Source organism: Phyllosticta citriasiana, assembly GCF_038021145.1.
Source record: "Phyllosticta citriasiana strain CBS 120426 chromosome Unknown IWZ02scaffold_20, whole genome shotgun sequence".
NCBI lineage: Eukaryota > Fungi > Ascomycota > Dothideomycetes > Botryosphaeriales > Phyllostictaceae > Phyllosticta > Phyllosticta citriasiana.
The window spans coordinates 204,043-218,754 of record NW_027117297.1 but is presented as its reverse complement, the minus strand read 5'-3'; the positions used below and the strand labels follow the sequence as shown (position 1 = coordinate 218,754).

At 56.6% G+C, this 14,712-nt stretch overlaps 5 protein-coding genes across 5 annotated transcripts; 4 read left to right on the top strand and 1 right to left on the bottom strand.

The window, feature by feature from the left end:
- The first annotated feature begins 2,524 nt into the window (after positions 1-2,524).
- On the top strand, positions 2,525-4,373 carry IWZ02DRAFT_147164 (transmembrane amino acid transporter protein-domain-containing protein). The gene is made up of 5 exons (XM_066761859.1): positions 2,525-2,944; positions 2,997-3,154; positions 3,204-3,450; positions 3,504-3,862; positions 3,916-4,373. The coding sequence occupies exons 1-5, from the start codon at positions 2,752-2,754 to the stop codon at positions 4,345-4,347; spliced, it is 1,389 nt and encodes a 462-aa protein (XP_066617969.1). The 5' UTR covers positions 2,525-2,751; the 3' UTR covers positions 4,348-4,373.
- A 2,122-nt stretch (positions 4,374-6,495) lies between these two features.
- Positions 6,496-7,547, top strand: IWZ02DRAFT_472355 (glycosyl hydrolase catalytic core-domain-containing protein; the record flags this gene model as incomplete). The annotated part of the gene is made up of 3 exons (XM_066768946.1): positions 6,496-7,199; positions 7,254-7,432; positions 7,501-7,547. 3 exons carry the CDS (start codon positions 6,496-6,498, stop codon positions 7,545-7,547), a joined length of 930 nt encoding a protein of 309 aa, XP_066617968.1.
- A 918-nt stretch (positions 7,548-8,465) lies between these two features.
- Positions 8,466-10,538, top strand: IWZ02DRAFT_147100 (major facilitator superfamily domain-containing protein). The gene is made up of 4 exons (XM_066761858.1): positions 8,466-8,789; positions 8,855-8,955; positions 9,024-9,586; positions 9,661-10,538. The coding sequence occupies exons 1-4, from the start codon at positions 8,655-8,657 to the stop codon at positions 10,308-10,310; spliced, it is 1,449 nt and encodes a 482-aa protein (XP_066617967.1). The 5' UTR covers positions 8,466-8,654; the 3' UTR covers positions 10,311-10,538.
- A 1,016-nt stretch (positions 10,539-11,554) lies between these two features.
- On the bottom strand, positions 11,555-12,980 carry IWZ02DRAFT_512595 (increased sodium tolerance protein-like protein 1; the record flags this gene model as incomplete). Its single annotated transcript, XM_066770563.1, has 3 exons — positions 11,555-12,715; positions 12,795-12,905; positions 12,960-12,980. The coding sequence occupies 3 exons, from the start codon at positions 12,978-12,980 to the stop codon at positions 11,861-11,863; spliced, it is 987 nt and encodes a 328-aa protein (XP_066617966.1). The 3' UTR covers positions 11,555-11,860.
- Positions 12,981-13,090: 110 nt separating this feature from the next.
- Positions 13,091-14,708, top strand: IWZ02DRAFT_464822 (uncharacterized protein). The gene has a single exon (XM_066768420.1). The coding sequence runs from the start codon at positions 13,297-13,299 to the stop codon at positions 14,470-14,472; it is 1,176 nt and encodes a 391-aa protein (XP_066617965.1). The 5' UTR covers positions 13,091-13,296; the 3' UTR covers positions 14,473-14,708.
- Positions 14,709-14,712: the final 4 nt, after the last annotated feature.

Below are 14,712 nucleotides of genomic sequence, written 5' to 3'. Positions count from 1 at the left end.
AGAGATGCCTGGGAGCAGTTCACACTGTGTTGTTGGGACGCGATACCGACCGTGGGCAACGAACCGGACCGCCGTGGAAAACCCCTGGGGACAGTGAAGTCAGAACGCAAAGCGACAAGCCAACCGCCACAAAAGACAAGTCAAGGAGCAGTCGAGGACGACCGGGCTGCCGTTGAGTGTCTTTGGGAGTAACTTGTGTCCCGCGTCAAACCAGACCGCCACAGCCAGGGACCACGGGGTAGTTCGATGACCAGGGACGAGCCGAAGCGCAGGCAAGCGAGAAGCGACGCAAAGAGGTCTGGGCTGGTGGCGGATAATGGGTAGGAGATGGAGGCGATGGAAAGTCGGATGGGATGACGGTTGGAGGTCGTCGGAGGCGATGAAGTGGAGAGGGAAAGGGGAGGAGGGCAGCGCGCTTGCAACGCGAGGGCTTCAGCTGGCGCCAAGAGCCAAGGTTGATGACTCATCCAACCCAACGCGGACCTCGCTAGCGGCGACACCCCGGACGTCTGCTCTTCACAATATGGTAAACAACACCCACCACACGCACCAGCAACTCCATGCCGCTCAATGTGGAGTACCTCTGTCGCTCATGACATGTCGCTGCTCAACACGCCTCACAGCTTTCGGCTCCTTTTCATTGGCACGTTCTGTTCGTTTTTGGCCTTTCGGTGCTCACCAACAGCAAGTGACCGCTTTCCGAAATTTGTAAGCGATGATTACTCTTGCCACTCAACCCTTTGACGTTTGATAAGTACACCACCAAGCCAGCTCGGCCAAAAACGAACTATCCTGCCATTTGCCGGAGCTCGCCGACCACATGAGCTGAGGGAGTAAAGGTCGTGCTTGGCAGCACCGGGCCTTTTGGTGTATTGAACAGTGATAGCCGCCAAGCAACACGGCAGCTGAGACAAACTCCCCGTCTTCGACTGTGCGTATCTTGACTCGAGATCCCCAGACCGCCCATGATAAAGAGCCTGGGCTGTCATTGCGTTACGGACATGATAAGAGATAGCCTGTTTCACATTATAATCCACTCGAGCCCATCTTATTTTATGCGGCGCAGCCGATATTTGACGCAACTCCAGACCATGTCATACATACGAACATCAAGACTCTTTCACTGTTGTTGTGCTCCTCTGCATGCTCGGTAGGCCGGAACGTCCATGGTCCGACCAGGAGCGTGGCCCTTTCGTCATTGACTTGCACAAAAACTCCCCTACCCCGCACGGTCGAAGCAGCAAGCAGTAGACACGACTTTCCTTCTCAACGCGGAGATCAAGCCGAATTCCCTGCAGACAGTCGATCACCGACCCAATGTGTTGGTCGATCAGTCCGACAGACTCGCGTCAAAATACACGAGTCGAGCCAAGGGGGGGAGGATTTCTTCCTGGCTGACGCGGGGCTGTGACGATGATGAAGGCTCATGGAGCGCAAGAGAGCCGGCGTCTTGCTGGCGTGATGACGAAGAAGGCTGTCGGACTTTGGTTACCTACGGACAAACAGACGCGGCTGGTCTGTTCCAGAACACGCTCGTAGCCAGCGCGCCGTAGCCGAGACCTATCGCCGAGTCAACACTGCCGGCTCAACATTGCTCCACACCATCTCGACGAGTCTTGTTGAAACTGAGGTCTCACGCTTCCAATTATACACGATCCGTTTCGAGCCTAGAGACTTTTGAGAGAAACCCCGCCCTGGGAAGCCAGCCAACCCTTGGGGCCCTCGGATTAAGTCTGTGGAGAATGTTTTGGTGGAGAAGAGGTCGGCCCTGGGGAATCCGCACAACATTGACCGGGAATCACCCGGGGAGGGTGGTCTTGGATCCCGCAAGGCCGTTGGACCCCAAAGGAGAACAGACGAGCAGTTGACGTCGGCGTCTCTCAAAGGGGCAATGGGTGGCCTGGTCGGGCGGAGGGCAAAAACGCAGTGGCCAGATGCCGAATGCCCACCCAAACACCGTCAACTCCCACGTGAGGGGATCAACACGGCCTCTTGAGGCTCGCCGGAGGCGTCACGAGCGCAGATACCCTCCGTAACAGCGTTAGCCATCTCAGTCTAGGTCGGCAGCATCCGGAGCAACACAGGCGGTGACGGTATCGGTCCCGAATTCGGGCCCTCCCGCACGGCTTCGGACCGACAAAGAGGAACAGGAAAAGCGCCTCACAGCCCTACGACGGCTTCGATGCGCCACCATGACCGAAGTATACTTCACAGCGACTGTCTCTCGCATCATCGTGTGCCAAAGAGACCCTGAAAGCAGTGTCTCGACGAGTTCCCCAGTTCTCGTGCGCATCATGAGATCTTTGGAGATAGCCGTCCCATTAGCGTGGCAATGGGCTCCTAAATGGTGGGTCTACGCCGTTGAACCTTGCTTTCTTTTACATAACTGAAGCGAGCGCAGCCAGGGAACCAGCAGAATTCTCACGCAGAGGCCAGTTCTGTACCGGCGCTTTCCCCCAACCAGCTCGAGCTCGATTACGTCGGACAGATAGCATCACCCAGATAATTAGCCAATTCTGTGCGCAAACCCATGACGGCGGGCCTTTGACGCCCTCCACATTTAACGCCAGTTTCCCAGCTGCTGGCGGTACCCCAAACTTTTTGTTCACCTTCTCTTCCTCTCGAACACGTGTCTGCCGTGTCTTCTGTGGGGCCAGCACTAGTAAGCCCTAGTCGCTTCTCCAGCTGCTCAAAATCCTTGATCCTCTCCTCGTCCGCTCCGCACTCGAACAACGACACGCAGTTGGCAAGATGGAAGCTCCCGAGAAGATTCGCCAGCCCGACGACATGACCAAGGAAAAGGAATCCTCCTTTACCCCGGAAAATGACAGTGAAGCGGCGCCAACTTTCAAGGTCGAGGGTGATGTCTCTGGTGACGTTTTTGGCGACGAAGCCAGCGCTGAAGTCAAATACAAGACCATGGCTTGGTGGCAGGCCGGCATGGGTATGTTACGAATCAACATGTCACCATCTTCCCCCTGTGCTGACTAGCCCAGTCATGATTGCCGAAAACATCTCCCTTGGAATTCTCTCGCTTCCTGCCGTCATGGCTTCGATTGGTCTTGGGCCCGGTCTCATCGTCTTGCTCGGTCTCGCCTGCGTCACCAGCTACTCGGGCTACCTGTACTATGATTTCAAGATGAAGTATCCCTTTGTAAGTGTCAGCCGTCTGGTCTCGAAGAATCTTGGCTAATTCGAGACAGATCAACAATGTTGCAGATGTCGGCGGCGTCATCTTTGGACCTTGGGGCCAAGAGCTTGTTGGTCTTGCGTACAACATCTTCAACATCTTCTGCATGGCCAGTCACTTCCTCACGTTCATGATTTGCTTCAACGTCATTACGGAGCACGGAACTTGCACGCTTGTCTGGGGTGCTGTTGCGGTGGTTGTCTTCTTCCTCTTCTTGATCCCGAGGACCCTGAAGAATGTGTCGTACTTTTCGATTGCCTGTGAGTGGAACCGCACCCTCGAGTTCCTTGAATGCATTCTGACCTCCATGCAGCCGCGCTCAGCATCGGTTCCGCCGTTGTCCTCACCATGATCGCCCTTGGTGTGTCTCCCAGACCAGGCGCTCACATCATCGGATTCAACCACCCGTCGTTCCCGGCAGGCATGCTCCAGACCACCAACGTCGTCTTCGCCTTTGCCTGTCATAACTCGTTCCCCGCCCTAATTTCCGAGCTCAAGGACCCCAGAGACTTTCCCAAATCCCTGGCCCTGCTGCAGATTGTCAACACGATCCTGTACGTCATTGTGGCTGTTGTCGTCTACCGCTACGCCGGTGAGATGGTCAGCACCCCTGCGCTTGGTAGCACCGGCTTCGTTGTCCGCAAGGTCGCCTATGGCATCGCCCTTCCCACGGTAAGATTCTCCAAAGCTCGTGTTATTATCCCTTCAAAACTAACAGCGACTAGATCATCATCGCTGGTGTCATTTTCGGCCACTTGTCGTGCAAGTCGTTCTACCTGCGCATCTTCAAGGGCACGCCCTACCTTCACTCTCGCGGCTTCGTCGCCACCGCCTCGTGGCTCGGAATCGACGCTGCCGTTTGCGTCGTCTCGTTCATCATCGCCGCCAGCATCCCCAACTTCAGCAACCTACTCGGCTTCGTCTCGTCGCTCTTCGCGTCTCTCTTCAGCTACGCGCTCGGCGGCATCATGTGGCTGCACGTGTACAAGGGCAGCTACTTCAAAGGATGGAAGCGCATCGTCAACTTTGTGGCCTCGATCATTCTGATCCTCATTGGCTGCGCCATCTGCGGTCTTGGTCTGTACGCCTCGGGCAAGGCCATGCATGACGACTCGAGCGGTGCCAGCTGGAGCTGCGCTGACAACTCGCAGTCGTGAAGAAGTTGCCTTTTGTTTTTGTTCTCTAAGAGTGGAGTTGCCTGGCGTTGATTTAACGAACCTGGAGAAGACGCGGCGTGTTGTTTTTTTTTTTTTTTTTTTTTTTAGATCTCGCTCTCTCTTGTGATCTCTCTCTCTCTTTTGCGATCTGGCGGGCTATTATACTGGTTATATACCCACAAGACTTTTGACGAATGAAGATGAAATATGAACTCAGAGTTCCTTTCTTCCACCCATCCACTTTAAATGCGTGTTTTGCGCCGTTGAACCATGGATTCCTCGCTGCACCTCATTGCGCCTTTGTCACGATGATTCCGTGCTTGACGTCGTCGTGCTTGGTCTATTGATAGCGCGCTGATCTAGCTGCATCAGCTGCTGGCGCCATGTACAATTGATAGTCGGACACGCCGTCGACTGTAGTGACATTGACGGTACGAGGTGCTTGAAGTAGCTTGTCCCTGGGGACCGCAAGTCATTGGCCCTGCTAGGGATTGTTCTTGATTCGGGACGAGGTACGTGAGCAGGCAAATCCACCCGGTCTGCGTCACCAAAGTTGACTTGCAAAGCTAGGTCGTCATCACACATTCGGGCTGTCTACACCTACCTACCTACAGTGCCTTGCCTGTAGCCCAAAATGGCCATGCGCACACAGCGTTTCATTTACGTACAATACCCGCCAGGTCATGCAAGGCTGGTACAAGCCGTCCGCTACCGCTCCTTCGTGATCCCTTTCCCGACGACCGTTTTTGTTTGTAAATACTCCGACGAGCAGCGAGGCCAGCCGCCTGCGTACCCTCCACCTCATCATGTATGTCCGTCCCCCACCGGTCGCATGCGGCTCTCCGTTACTCAAAATTCCCCGCAAACCGGCCCCGCCATGATGTTGGAGAAGGTGGTGGGTGGCCTTCCCTGCGGCCACCTCTTTTCCAGTCCTTTTTCCATTGTTAATGGAAATCGATGGGTGTGGGTGTCGAGTGCTGTAGACAGCGGGGCTCTGCCGTGGCGGGACAACAGATCAGTGAGGTAAGGTAAGGTCCCTAGTCAAATCATTCCACCGCGTGTTCGGCGGCTGCCCTGCGCAGCTTCGCCACCGCGCGGCCGGGAAGTAAGTCAGTCATGTCGGTGCGCGATGGATGTGACGCCTCCGTCGTCCGCGGCTCCAGCAGCCGCGGTGGTGTTTGCAGTTTGTCAGAGCAAAGACGATCGCCTCCACCCACCCAAAAAGAGGTGCGGTTGTGATGTCGAGTGTGACGTCGGTGCTGTGCGGCTGTGGTTGCCGTGCAAGGAACCAACGGAACGGAGACTTGGCCGAGGCGCCGCAAGCAGGACAGGGCGAGTCCACGACCTAGCCGACTTGCCCCCCCCCCCCCCCCCCCCCCCCCTCCCCCTTCATCCCCCCGGCATCACCTACACCAGAGGCCAAGAGGTCTCCAATGCTGGCCGACAATGCTTTTAAGCGCCTAGTGGCTGCCATGTTCAATTGTTTTTTCGCCATGTCTGCGCCCGTTGCGCGCCTCCAGCTTCACGACAGACAGGAGTTATAAATTGGTGCTGCTGCTACCCGCCTCGCCGAGCTGCCCATTTGCGGGACCGTTTCTTCTTCGCGCGCGCTGTCATTCGCAGACGCTCTCCTGGATTAGCAACTCTCTCAGCCAGGAGCTCCGGCGCGTCTAGACTGCGTGTCCGCATCGCCATGGCGTCTCGGCTGCCGGCAGTCGGTGGTGGCTCGTCGCTTGCTGCGAAGGCTAGCTGAAGACAGTAGCCAGCCATTCTTTGCAGTCTTGTTTCTTTCCTTGCTCAGCTCTTCTCATCTCCAGTCTTGGAATCACAGTTTCAATATCGCCAAGTCTATTTCCTGTTCTCTTAGCTCCCGTCGTCAATGCCGTTGCCGTTGGTGTTTGGAATATAAACAAAATACTCCCAGGGTCGCAACCGGTTTTTCGCGTCGTCGTGCCTGGCAGATTTTCCGAATTCGTCGTCTTCTCCTAGCTGACGTGCAGGATAGCCCCCCCCCCCCACCGGACGAACCAGCGTTCGCGACGTCATAGGCGCCTGCGTCCTGGATCCTATTATTGAATGATTATCAGCAGCACTCCACTGTATCGAGGTCCACATTGCTTCGAGCTTCTTTTCTCCTTCTTCTCCACAATGTTGTGCCGCCTACACATCTTGTTCCTCGCGACAGCACTCATAGGGCTAGGATCGGCGACGCGGTCCTCGAAGCGCGGCCTCGTCTACGTCCCCAACTCCAAACACCCGGACGACGGCGAAATCTTTGTCGAAAGCGGCTCGGATCTCACGTGGTACTACAATTATGGCTACGCCGAGACGGACCTGTACGACAATGTGTCGACTTTGAACTTTGTGCCAATGCTCTGGGGCGCCTCTGACGACGACAGCACGTCGACGGTTTTTCTGGATGCGGTTGAGAAGCTGCTAGACAATGGACGTAATATCACGCACGTGCTTGCATTTAACGAGCCTGACGGAGGCCATTCGACGGGCGGCAGCAACGTGCCTGCAGACCTGGCGGCCAGTACGTGGAAGCGCCAGATCGAGCCGCTGCGCAAGAAGGGAGTCAAGGTGGGCGCGCCGGCTGTCACAAGTGCGCCGACGGGATTCACCTGGCTCCAAAATTTCTTCACCGAATGTGCAGGCGAATGCCATCCGGACTTTATTCCCGTTCACTACTACGGCAACTTTGAGGGCCTGGCGAGCCATCTTGGTCAGGTCATGGCGACTTATTCAAACATGTCCGAGGTGTGGGTGACGGAGTTTGCGCTCGCCGAGGAGGATCTGAAGACGACGCAGACGTTCTTCAACCAGAGCATCGAGTACCTGGATCGACTGACGTGAGTAGACGTCTCCCTGAATCTTGCTGCGGATCGAGACTGACGCGACTTTAGCAACATCACGCGGTACTCCTACTTTGGCTCGTTCCGCAGCGACGTGAGCAACGTCGGTCCGAATGTCGCCATGTTGAACCAACAGGGCAAGCTGACGGACATTGGGAGTTGGTATCTTGGCGGCAGTGCGACCAATGTCAAGCCCAAGGGCGCGGCCGGGCGCATTGGCACGTTTGACGGTTGGACGGTTGTCGTCGTGTTGGCAGGCCTGTTTCATGCGGGTTTGTTTCTGGCTTGCTGATGCAAGCATTTTCTCAAGGCATCGATGAGGTGAGTGGTGGAAATGAAGCTTGAAAGGTGCTTGCTGATTATGAGGCTTTTCGAGGCGCCGAGGCTGGAGTTGGTGGTCTGTTTGGCACGAGTAAAGCTCCGCAGCATCTTCATGTATAGCTCACATGTTAATGTCTGCAGCACATTTTACTTGCAGCTTCAGCGGAAAGACTTGCTCGATCCGCTCCATTCCACATCAAGTCTGTCCCACTCCGCACTTGAAGTCTCGACAAACCTCAGCAGCATGCCTGACTTATGGCCCTTATATGCAGCGAAGATTCGACCAGGCTTCCACGCGAGTAATTGTGCCTTGGCCGCTTTCAGCCACATACTATACGAGCAACGAGCCTTCGAAAACGCCCCGAAGGTCAATCTGAAAAAAAGAGGAGCCCGAAGCTCGGTGCAGGCTGGACCGATGCGCCCAATCATGCGTCATTTCATCTCAGTTTCCCCATGGGGTATTGGGGTGCAGGGGATAACAAAGTTACTGCAACCCCGCATGCAGCCAAGGCCCCGCTCGCGACGGCATCGCAATGATGCGCCGGGGCGTTGCGTCGACTCGAGCGGCGGCGCGACAGCAGCGGCGCGCTTAGTGTGGTGGTGTCGTCGTTGCAGTCGTCGCCTGCTTGCTGACGTCGGGCGGGAGCGCAATGCAGAAAACGGCCAGAAGGTGGTGGTTCGAGAAGGCCGTGGCCGCAATTGCTGCCGCACGCACAAGGACGCTGTCAAATCCAACGGCCATCTTGGCGCCATCGACAGGTTCGTCGTGGGTAGCTGTGGTTCGTCCGAGGGGAGAAAGAGGTGGCAACAAATGACCACCCGCCGACTGCTGCGGCTATTCTTTATTGACGTGAATCGCGGGGTAGAGGCAACAGCCGCGAGGTCAGACAGTCAGTCAATTGCGAAATAGAGGAAACGAGGATCAAGTCAGGCCCCTGGCGCCAACGACCGGTAGGCACATCCATTGCATCGAGCCGCAGGGTGGGTGGTTCCGTGCGTCTGGCTGTTTGCCTCTTCCCTGCGCGCCGCCGCTCTATATCACCCCGGGGCCTGGCCCTTTTGGCTAGCTGGCCAGCAGGTTATGACTACTGCTCTTGTTGCCCACTACGGGACAATATCCGCCGTCTCACCATGGGCTTCAAGGCAATTGTACGCAGGAGGACCGCCCTCAAGGCCGGCAACGACACGCCCACCCGGGCCTCTGAGCTCACGGTCAGGGAGTCGCTGATGCCGCTGTTCCTTGTCACCATTCTGTACTTTTTATGGGTGTGTACCCACATTTCCTCTCTTCTGCACGTCTGAACGGCAGATCGGCTGACAGCCTCACTCAGGGCTTCGCATATGGTCTCCTCGACACGCTCAACAAGCACTTTCAAAACCAGCTCCACATTACGCGGGCGAGATCATCTGGCTTGCAAGGTGCCTACTTTGGGTGAGTCTCCACAGGCCGAAAGGAGAATATCATCTTTCTCCCTTTTCCCCTTTCTCATTCTCGTGCAGCGCCTACCCGCTCGCATCTTTGGGTTTCGCCAACTACACGCTCCGGCACTATGGCTACAAAGCCACCTTCATGCTGGGCCTGATCCTCTACGGCATCGGCGCGCTGTGCATGTGGCCGGCAGGGCTGAACAAGTCGTTTGGCGGCTTCTGCGGCGCAACCGTCGTGATCGGCAGCGGGCTGGGGTCGCTCGAGACAGCAGCCAACCCCTTCATGGCCGTGTGCGGTCCGCCCAAGTACGCCGAGCTGCGCATCAACCTGGCGCAGGCCGTGCAGGCCGTGGGCACCGTCGTGGGTCCCGTGCTGGGGTCGCACGTCTTCTTCAAGAACACGGGCAACGACAGCAACAGCCTCAAGAGCGTCCAGTGGGTTTATCTTGCCATTGGCGTCTTTGTGTTTCTCCTCGCTGCCGTCTTTTATATCGCTCAGATTCCGGAGGTCACGGACGCCGACATGGCGCTCCAGGCTGAAGAGACGCATGCTGGGACGAATGATGAGCCGTTTCGCAAGCAGTACAAGCTGTTCCATGCGGCGGCTGCGCAGTGGTTCTATGTCGGTGCGCAGGGTGCGTTGCTCTCTCTCTCTCTCTCTCCTCCCCCATCTTCCACCCATGAAGTTCATACTGACACTCCCTCACAGTGGCCATCGCAACCTACTTCATCAACTACGTGACGGAAACGCGGCCGGGCACCTCCAACGCAACAGCCGCCAACTTCCTCGCCGTAGCCCAAGGCTGCTTCGCCATCGGGCGCTTCAGCGGGTCCATCCTGATGCGCTTCGTGCGGCCGCGGCTCGTCTTCCTCATCTACCTCTCCGGCGTCATCGCCTTCAACGCCGCCTCGATCAACACAGTCGGCAACACGGGGCTCGCCATGCTCAACCTGACCCTCTTCTTCGAAAGCGTGTGCTTCCCGACCATCGTGGCGCTGGGCATCCGCGGGCTGGGCCGGCACACGAAGCGCGGCGCCGGCCTCATCATTGCAGGTGTCAGCGGCGGCGCCGCCGTGCCTGCCATTCTGGGCGCTGTCGCCGACGATCGTGATGATACGGGGTTTGCCATGGTCGTGCCGACTTGCTTCTTCGTCCTCTCGTGGAGCTATGCCCTCTGTGTCAATTACCTCCCCGCGTACCGCGACGTTGCGGATAAGATTGGCGAGAGCGACATTGGTCTCAACATGGAGGGCAAGGCGGCGGTGAAGGCGCCGGATGAGGAGAGCGGGCTCGGCAAGGGCGAGGAGGAGAGGGTCGAGGTTGTCGGCGTCGAGCCGCCGGCGCACAAGCCGACCTAATGTGTACTAAGACTTGCCCACCTTCGGTCGGATTGGATTGGATTGGATTGGATGGATGAATGAACGATGGCGGCGCGGCGCTTTGTTGCCTTTGGCTGTTGTACGACTGGCTGACTGGCTGAACTGACTGTCTTGAATATGTGGTCAGTGTTTGACTCAATGAATCGATACCTATGTATCTAAACAGCAGCTTTTGATAGAACCGCATCTTCATCTACTTCCTCTAACCACCGCTCCTCCATGCACTCACTCACGTACTCACTCACCCACCTAAGAATGTTCGTCCAATCAACCTCCGTCCTCCCTTCTTGTCCTCCCCGGCTCCTCCCGCCCGCATGCGCCGTCATAGCCACAGCATACATACATACCTACATCACCATGTAGCTCGGTGTATCCGCTCCCGAGTGGGTGTCCGTCCGTCCCCCCGTGAGATGGACACCATTACCCGCTTCCACGCGCGCCACATACACTCTGCCCATGTAGAGTCGCTGGTAGACGCGTTTGTAGGTTGTGATCGACACGTATGGCGAATGTGTATATCAAGCGAGTCCGAAAGTGATACTGACTACTGCTTTGTTTCGGCTTCTTTCTCTTTTTTGTGTTTTTCGTTTTTGAAGCTTTTTTTTTTTTTTTTTTTTGACGAGAGATAGACAGATAGACAGGCAGGCAGACAGCACACTGTTCAATTGAGTGTAGAAGATGTGTAGGTAGGTTAGGTAGACGAGAGAAGGAGGGAAGGAAAAGACGACGGTGAGATGTGTATTCACTCACTGATCACTAGGTCCCTGCACTTCCACTTACAGGAAACAAATGAACAAATGGACAAACGAGTAGAGAGGGACTGACTGGCGAGCGCCGCCGACCTACCTACCCAATACATATACCTACACGCGGAGTAGGAACCTGAGCATACAGACGTACCCCGACCTGACCCCCTTTTTACCCCCTCCTCACACTCCTTTCCTTTCCTTTCCTTCCCCAGCCAACCCACCATTCACCGCTCCCCATTCCCTCCTCATCCTCACTCACCAAACCGCCATCTATTACCCAGCTCAGCCCAGCCCAGTCAAGTTCATTCTACCTTCATGTTCCGCCATTTGAGATTTCCTTTCTTCCTGATTCCCTGTCTGCCGTTCTGCCGCTCTACCTCACTTTCACCCCCCTTTCCCTTCCTTCCGTGAAAGAATCGAGGTGCTCAGTGGATTCTTAGATTATGAAGGGATTTGTGTGGTGGAGTGGGGTGGTTGGCCAAGGCGAAGGAATCCGCAGCGATATTTGGATTTTGACAAAGCATGGGGGGTCCCTTCATTCGTTCATTTAAGATCAATCTGATTTCTTGACTTACGCCCGACGTCATAACACCTCGTGGAAATTGGAAAAGCGGGGGGAAGCCAAAAAGATGATAGTGATAATGAGGCAGGCGACGCTCTTGGGAAATGCTCACGGACATCGAATACATACATACTTGGCACCGCTTACGCCAAACGCAGAAACATGATAGATTTTTCGATAGGATGGGATAGCAAGGGAAAGGTGCTGCTGACCAAAGGCTATCGCTTCAACGCCGCAAACCGCCTCGCCAGCTCATCGACATCGGGGATCTTGCCGCCGGGCCCATCGTCCGCCACCTTTTTGCTTTTCTTCGCCTCATCGACCCCCGCAGCGGCAGCAGCCTCCTCGAGCTTCTTGGCCGCCCTGCTGGCGCCGCCCGACGGCGCGCGCTTCAGCTCCGGCGGACCCGGCAGCTTGACCTTGGGCGCGACATTCTCGGAGCTGGGGCTGGGCGGCGCGACGCGCAGCGGGCTGGCGGGACCCAGCTTCTTGGGCGGCGTCGCCTTGGCCAGGGCTTCCGTCTCGAGCGGCGCCTCGAGCACCCTTTGCTTGTGGCCGTCGGAGGGCTCGTCGTCGTCGTCGTCATCGTCGTTATCCCCGTCTTGCACCTCTTCGTCCGGCTCGTCGTCGTCGAATCCCGGTATGCTGACACCGTAGGCGCGCGCTATCTCGCGCATGTACGCGTCGACGAGCTCGTTGGACGGCGTCTCGACGCGCAGCTTCTTGAGCACGCGCTCGGCCACGCCCGCGCCCTCCATCGCGCTGAGCGCAAAGTCCTTTCCGAACTTGTCGACCAGCAGGGCGCGCGCGGCGTGCAGCTCCTTGACCTCGGTGCGCGGCGCGGCGTAGATGATGGAGCGCACGGCTTCTTCGAGGCCCGGGTCGCAGGCTGAGGACGAGGACGACGAGCTGGACGGCCGCAGCGACGGCGACGCGTTGGCCGGTGGGTCGAGCAGTTGCGACCGCGCCAGAAGCAGCTCGCAGTATAGTTCTAGTATCTCGTGCAGTTCCGTCGTTATGTCGCTGCGGATGATGTTTTCGATGCGGATTCGCGCGCTTTCGATTTTGCCTTGCTGGAGGTCGAATCAGTAGCTGCACATGCATGCTTGGCCGGTTTCTTTGGTAACTGGACAGAAAGGTGGATAGACGCACTTCTAAGAGCTGAGCCATGGCACGGCGTGATTGTTTTGCCAGGGCAATGTCTTTTTGTTGCACCATGCGGAGCCGTGATATTGAGAGCTTAAGCTGGACTTTGAGCTTGGACTGCGCCAGTCGTTAGCCGCAGCAGCACTCGGTGTGAGTGAAAGCACTTGCAACTAGGGACGAGGAAGGAGCCATGGCGATGGATGTTTGAGATAATAGGTGATGAAGGATGATGGAGCCGGAGGTGGTGGTGAGGTCCCCCGCGAGGCCGGGAACCTGGAGCTCTGGTGATCGACGACCGGGGTGCACTGCCCACCCGGACTGCCCCGCCGCCGAGCACGTTCACCTTCTCAACTCACGCGCGTCATTCTGTCTCGAATCCAATCCTCGATGTACGCGCGAATGCTGTTTCTTCACGCTTTCCCGGCTTGATATAAGCTCCGAAAGAACGACACGCATCCATCCTTGCCTCGACATCTTCGAAACTTGCTGCATTCAACACTGGCCCGTCATGCCGCTCCATCTGCTTGGGAAAAAGTCATGGAATGTCTACAACCCCGCAAACATCGAGCGCGTCCGGCGCGATGAGGCTGCGGCCCAGGCGCGAGAAGAGGAGGAAGAACGACGCTTGGACGAGATCGATGCACAACGTCGGATAGCCATTCTTCGAGGCGAAAAGCCGCCGTCTCCACTACCGGAGCTGGCCGAGAAGGGAGAGGCAAACCACAGCAGTCACGATGGTCGAGGACTTGTCAAAAGGCGGAGGCTCCACGGCGAGGACGACACGGACAGAGACATTCGCGTGGCTGCAGAGGTTGCCAAGAGAGGACAGGACATGCAACAACAGCTGGTCAAATTCTCTGCGGACAAGCAAGAGGATGCCCCCCTTACCGACCAAGCCGGACACATCAACTTGTTTCCCATTGATCAGCGCGCCTTGAAAAAGGCCGAGAAGAATGCCGAGCGTGAGGCAGAGGAAGCAAAGAAGAGGCGGGAACTTGAGGATCAATACACGATGCGGTTTTCCAATGCTGCAGGAAGAAACGTTGCAGGCCAGCCGTGGTACACCAATTCGTCAAATTCCAAAGAGCCGGAAGAGGGAGAGAATCTTGAACTGGCCGAGGCGGCCGGCAAGGACGTCTGGGGCAGGGAAGACCCAATGCGCAAGCAGCGAGAAAAGACACGCACCACTTCCAAAGACCCGCTGACTTTTATGAACAAGGCCCAGACGCAGCTTAAAAAGGCCGAGCGGGATCGAAAGAGCTGGGCTGCCGAAAGGGAGCGGGAGATGGATGCAATGAAGGAAGTGGACGAGGATGAGAGACGACGGCGCAAAAGAAGACAATCTCACAGGGAACGCCGTGGTAGGGACAAGGACGACGAGGTGGATGTGGACGAGCTCGAGGGGTTCAGTCTGGATGCGCCCGGTGGGGATGATTCGAAGTCACGGCATGACAGGTCGCGTGAACACAGGTCCAGACATCATCGCAGCCATCGAAGCAGGAGTCATAGCAGAGAAACACGTAGACATCGGTCGCAGCGTAATAGGAGTCGGGAGAGAGAGCCGCACAAGCCGCATCGGGCGCAGAGTCCCAATCGGCGTGGAGGAGACGACCGTTATCTTTCAAGAGCCCGCAGACGTCGAAGCCCCGAGGATGATAGAGTCAAGAAGCGTCATAGGGAGTGACGCATCAATAAGTGTAGTAGTAGTAGCAAGCAAGCAGAATGTCTTTCCATAGTAGTTGATACCCAATTTTGGTAGTTTGGAGCTAGGAGCTGGAGCAGGGGCCCTGATGGTTGGTGGAAACTTCAGGTTGGCTTGACGTGGCAACTTTCTCCTTAAACAATTGAAGAAAATGACACAAGACGATGAGTTACTGGAGGAGTCGTATGGATGACATGAATTATCGAGTTGAATAAGGATGAG

Bases quoted from the DNA above. Each gene is read 5' to 3' on its own strand.
- IWZ02DRAFT_147100 (XM_066761858.1), top strand. From the start codon at position 8,655: ATGGGCTTCAAGGCAATTGTACGCAGGAGGACCGCCCTCAAGGCCGGC. The intron at 8,790-8,854 runs GTGTGTACCCAC...AGCCTCACTCAG, and splicing joins CCATTCTGTACTTTTTATGG to GGCTTCGCATATGGTCTCCT. The intron at 8,956-9,023 runs GTGAGTCTCCAC...ATTCTCGTGCAG, and splicing joins TTGCAAGGTGCCTACTTTGG to CGCCTACCCGCTCGCATCTT.
- IWZ02DRAFT_464822 (XM_066768420.1), top strand. From the start codon at position 13,297: ATGCCGCTCCATCTGCTTGGGAAAAAGTCATGGAATGTCTACAACCCC.
- IWZ02DRAFT_147164 (XM_066761859.1), top strand. From the start codon at position 2,752: ATGGAAGCTCCCGAGAAGATTCGCCAGCCCGACGACATGACCAAGGAA. The intron at 2,945-2,996 runs GTATGTTACGAA...TGACTAGCCCAG, and splicing joins TTGGTGGCAGGCCGGCATGG to TCATGATTGCCGAAAACATC. The intron at 3,155-3,203 runs GTAAGTGTCAGC...AATTCGAGACAG, and splicing joins TCAAGATGAAGTATCCCTTT to ATCAACAATGTTGCAGATGT.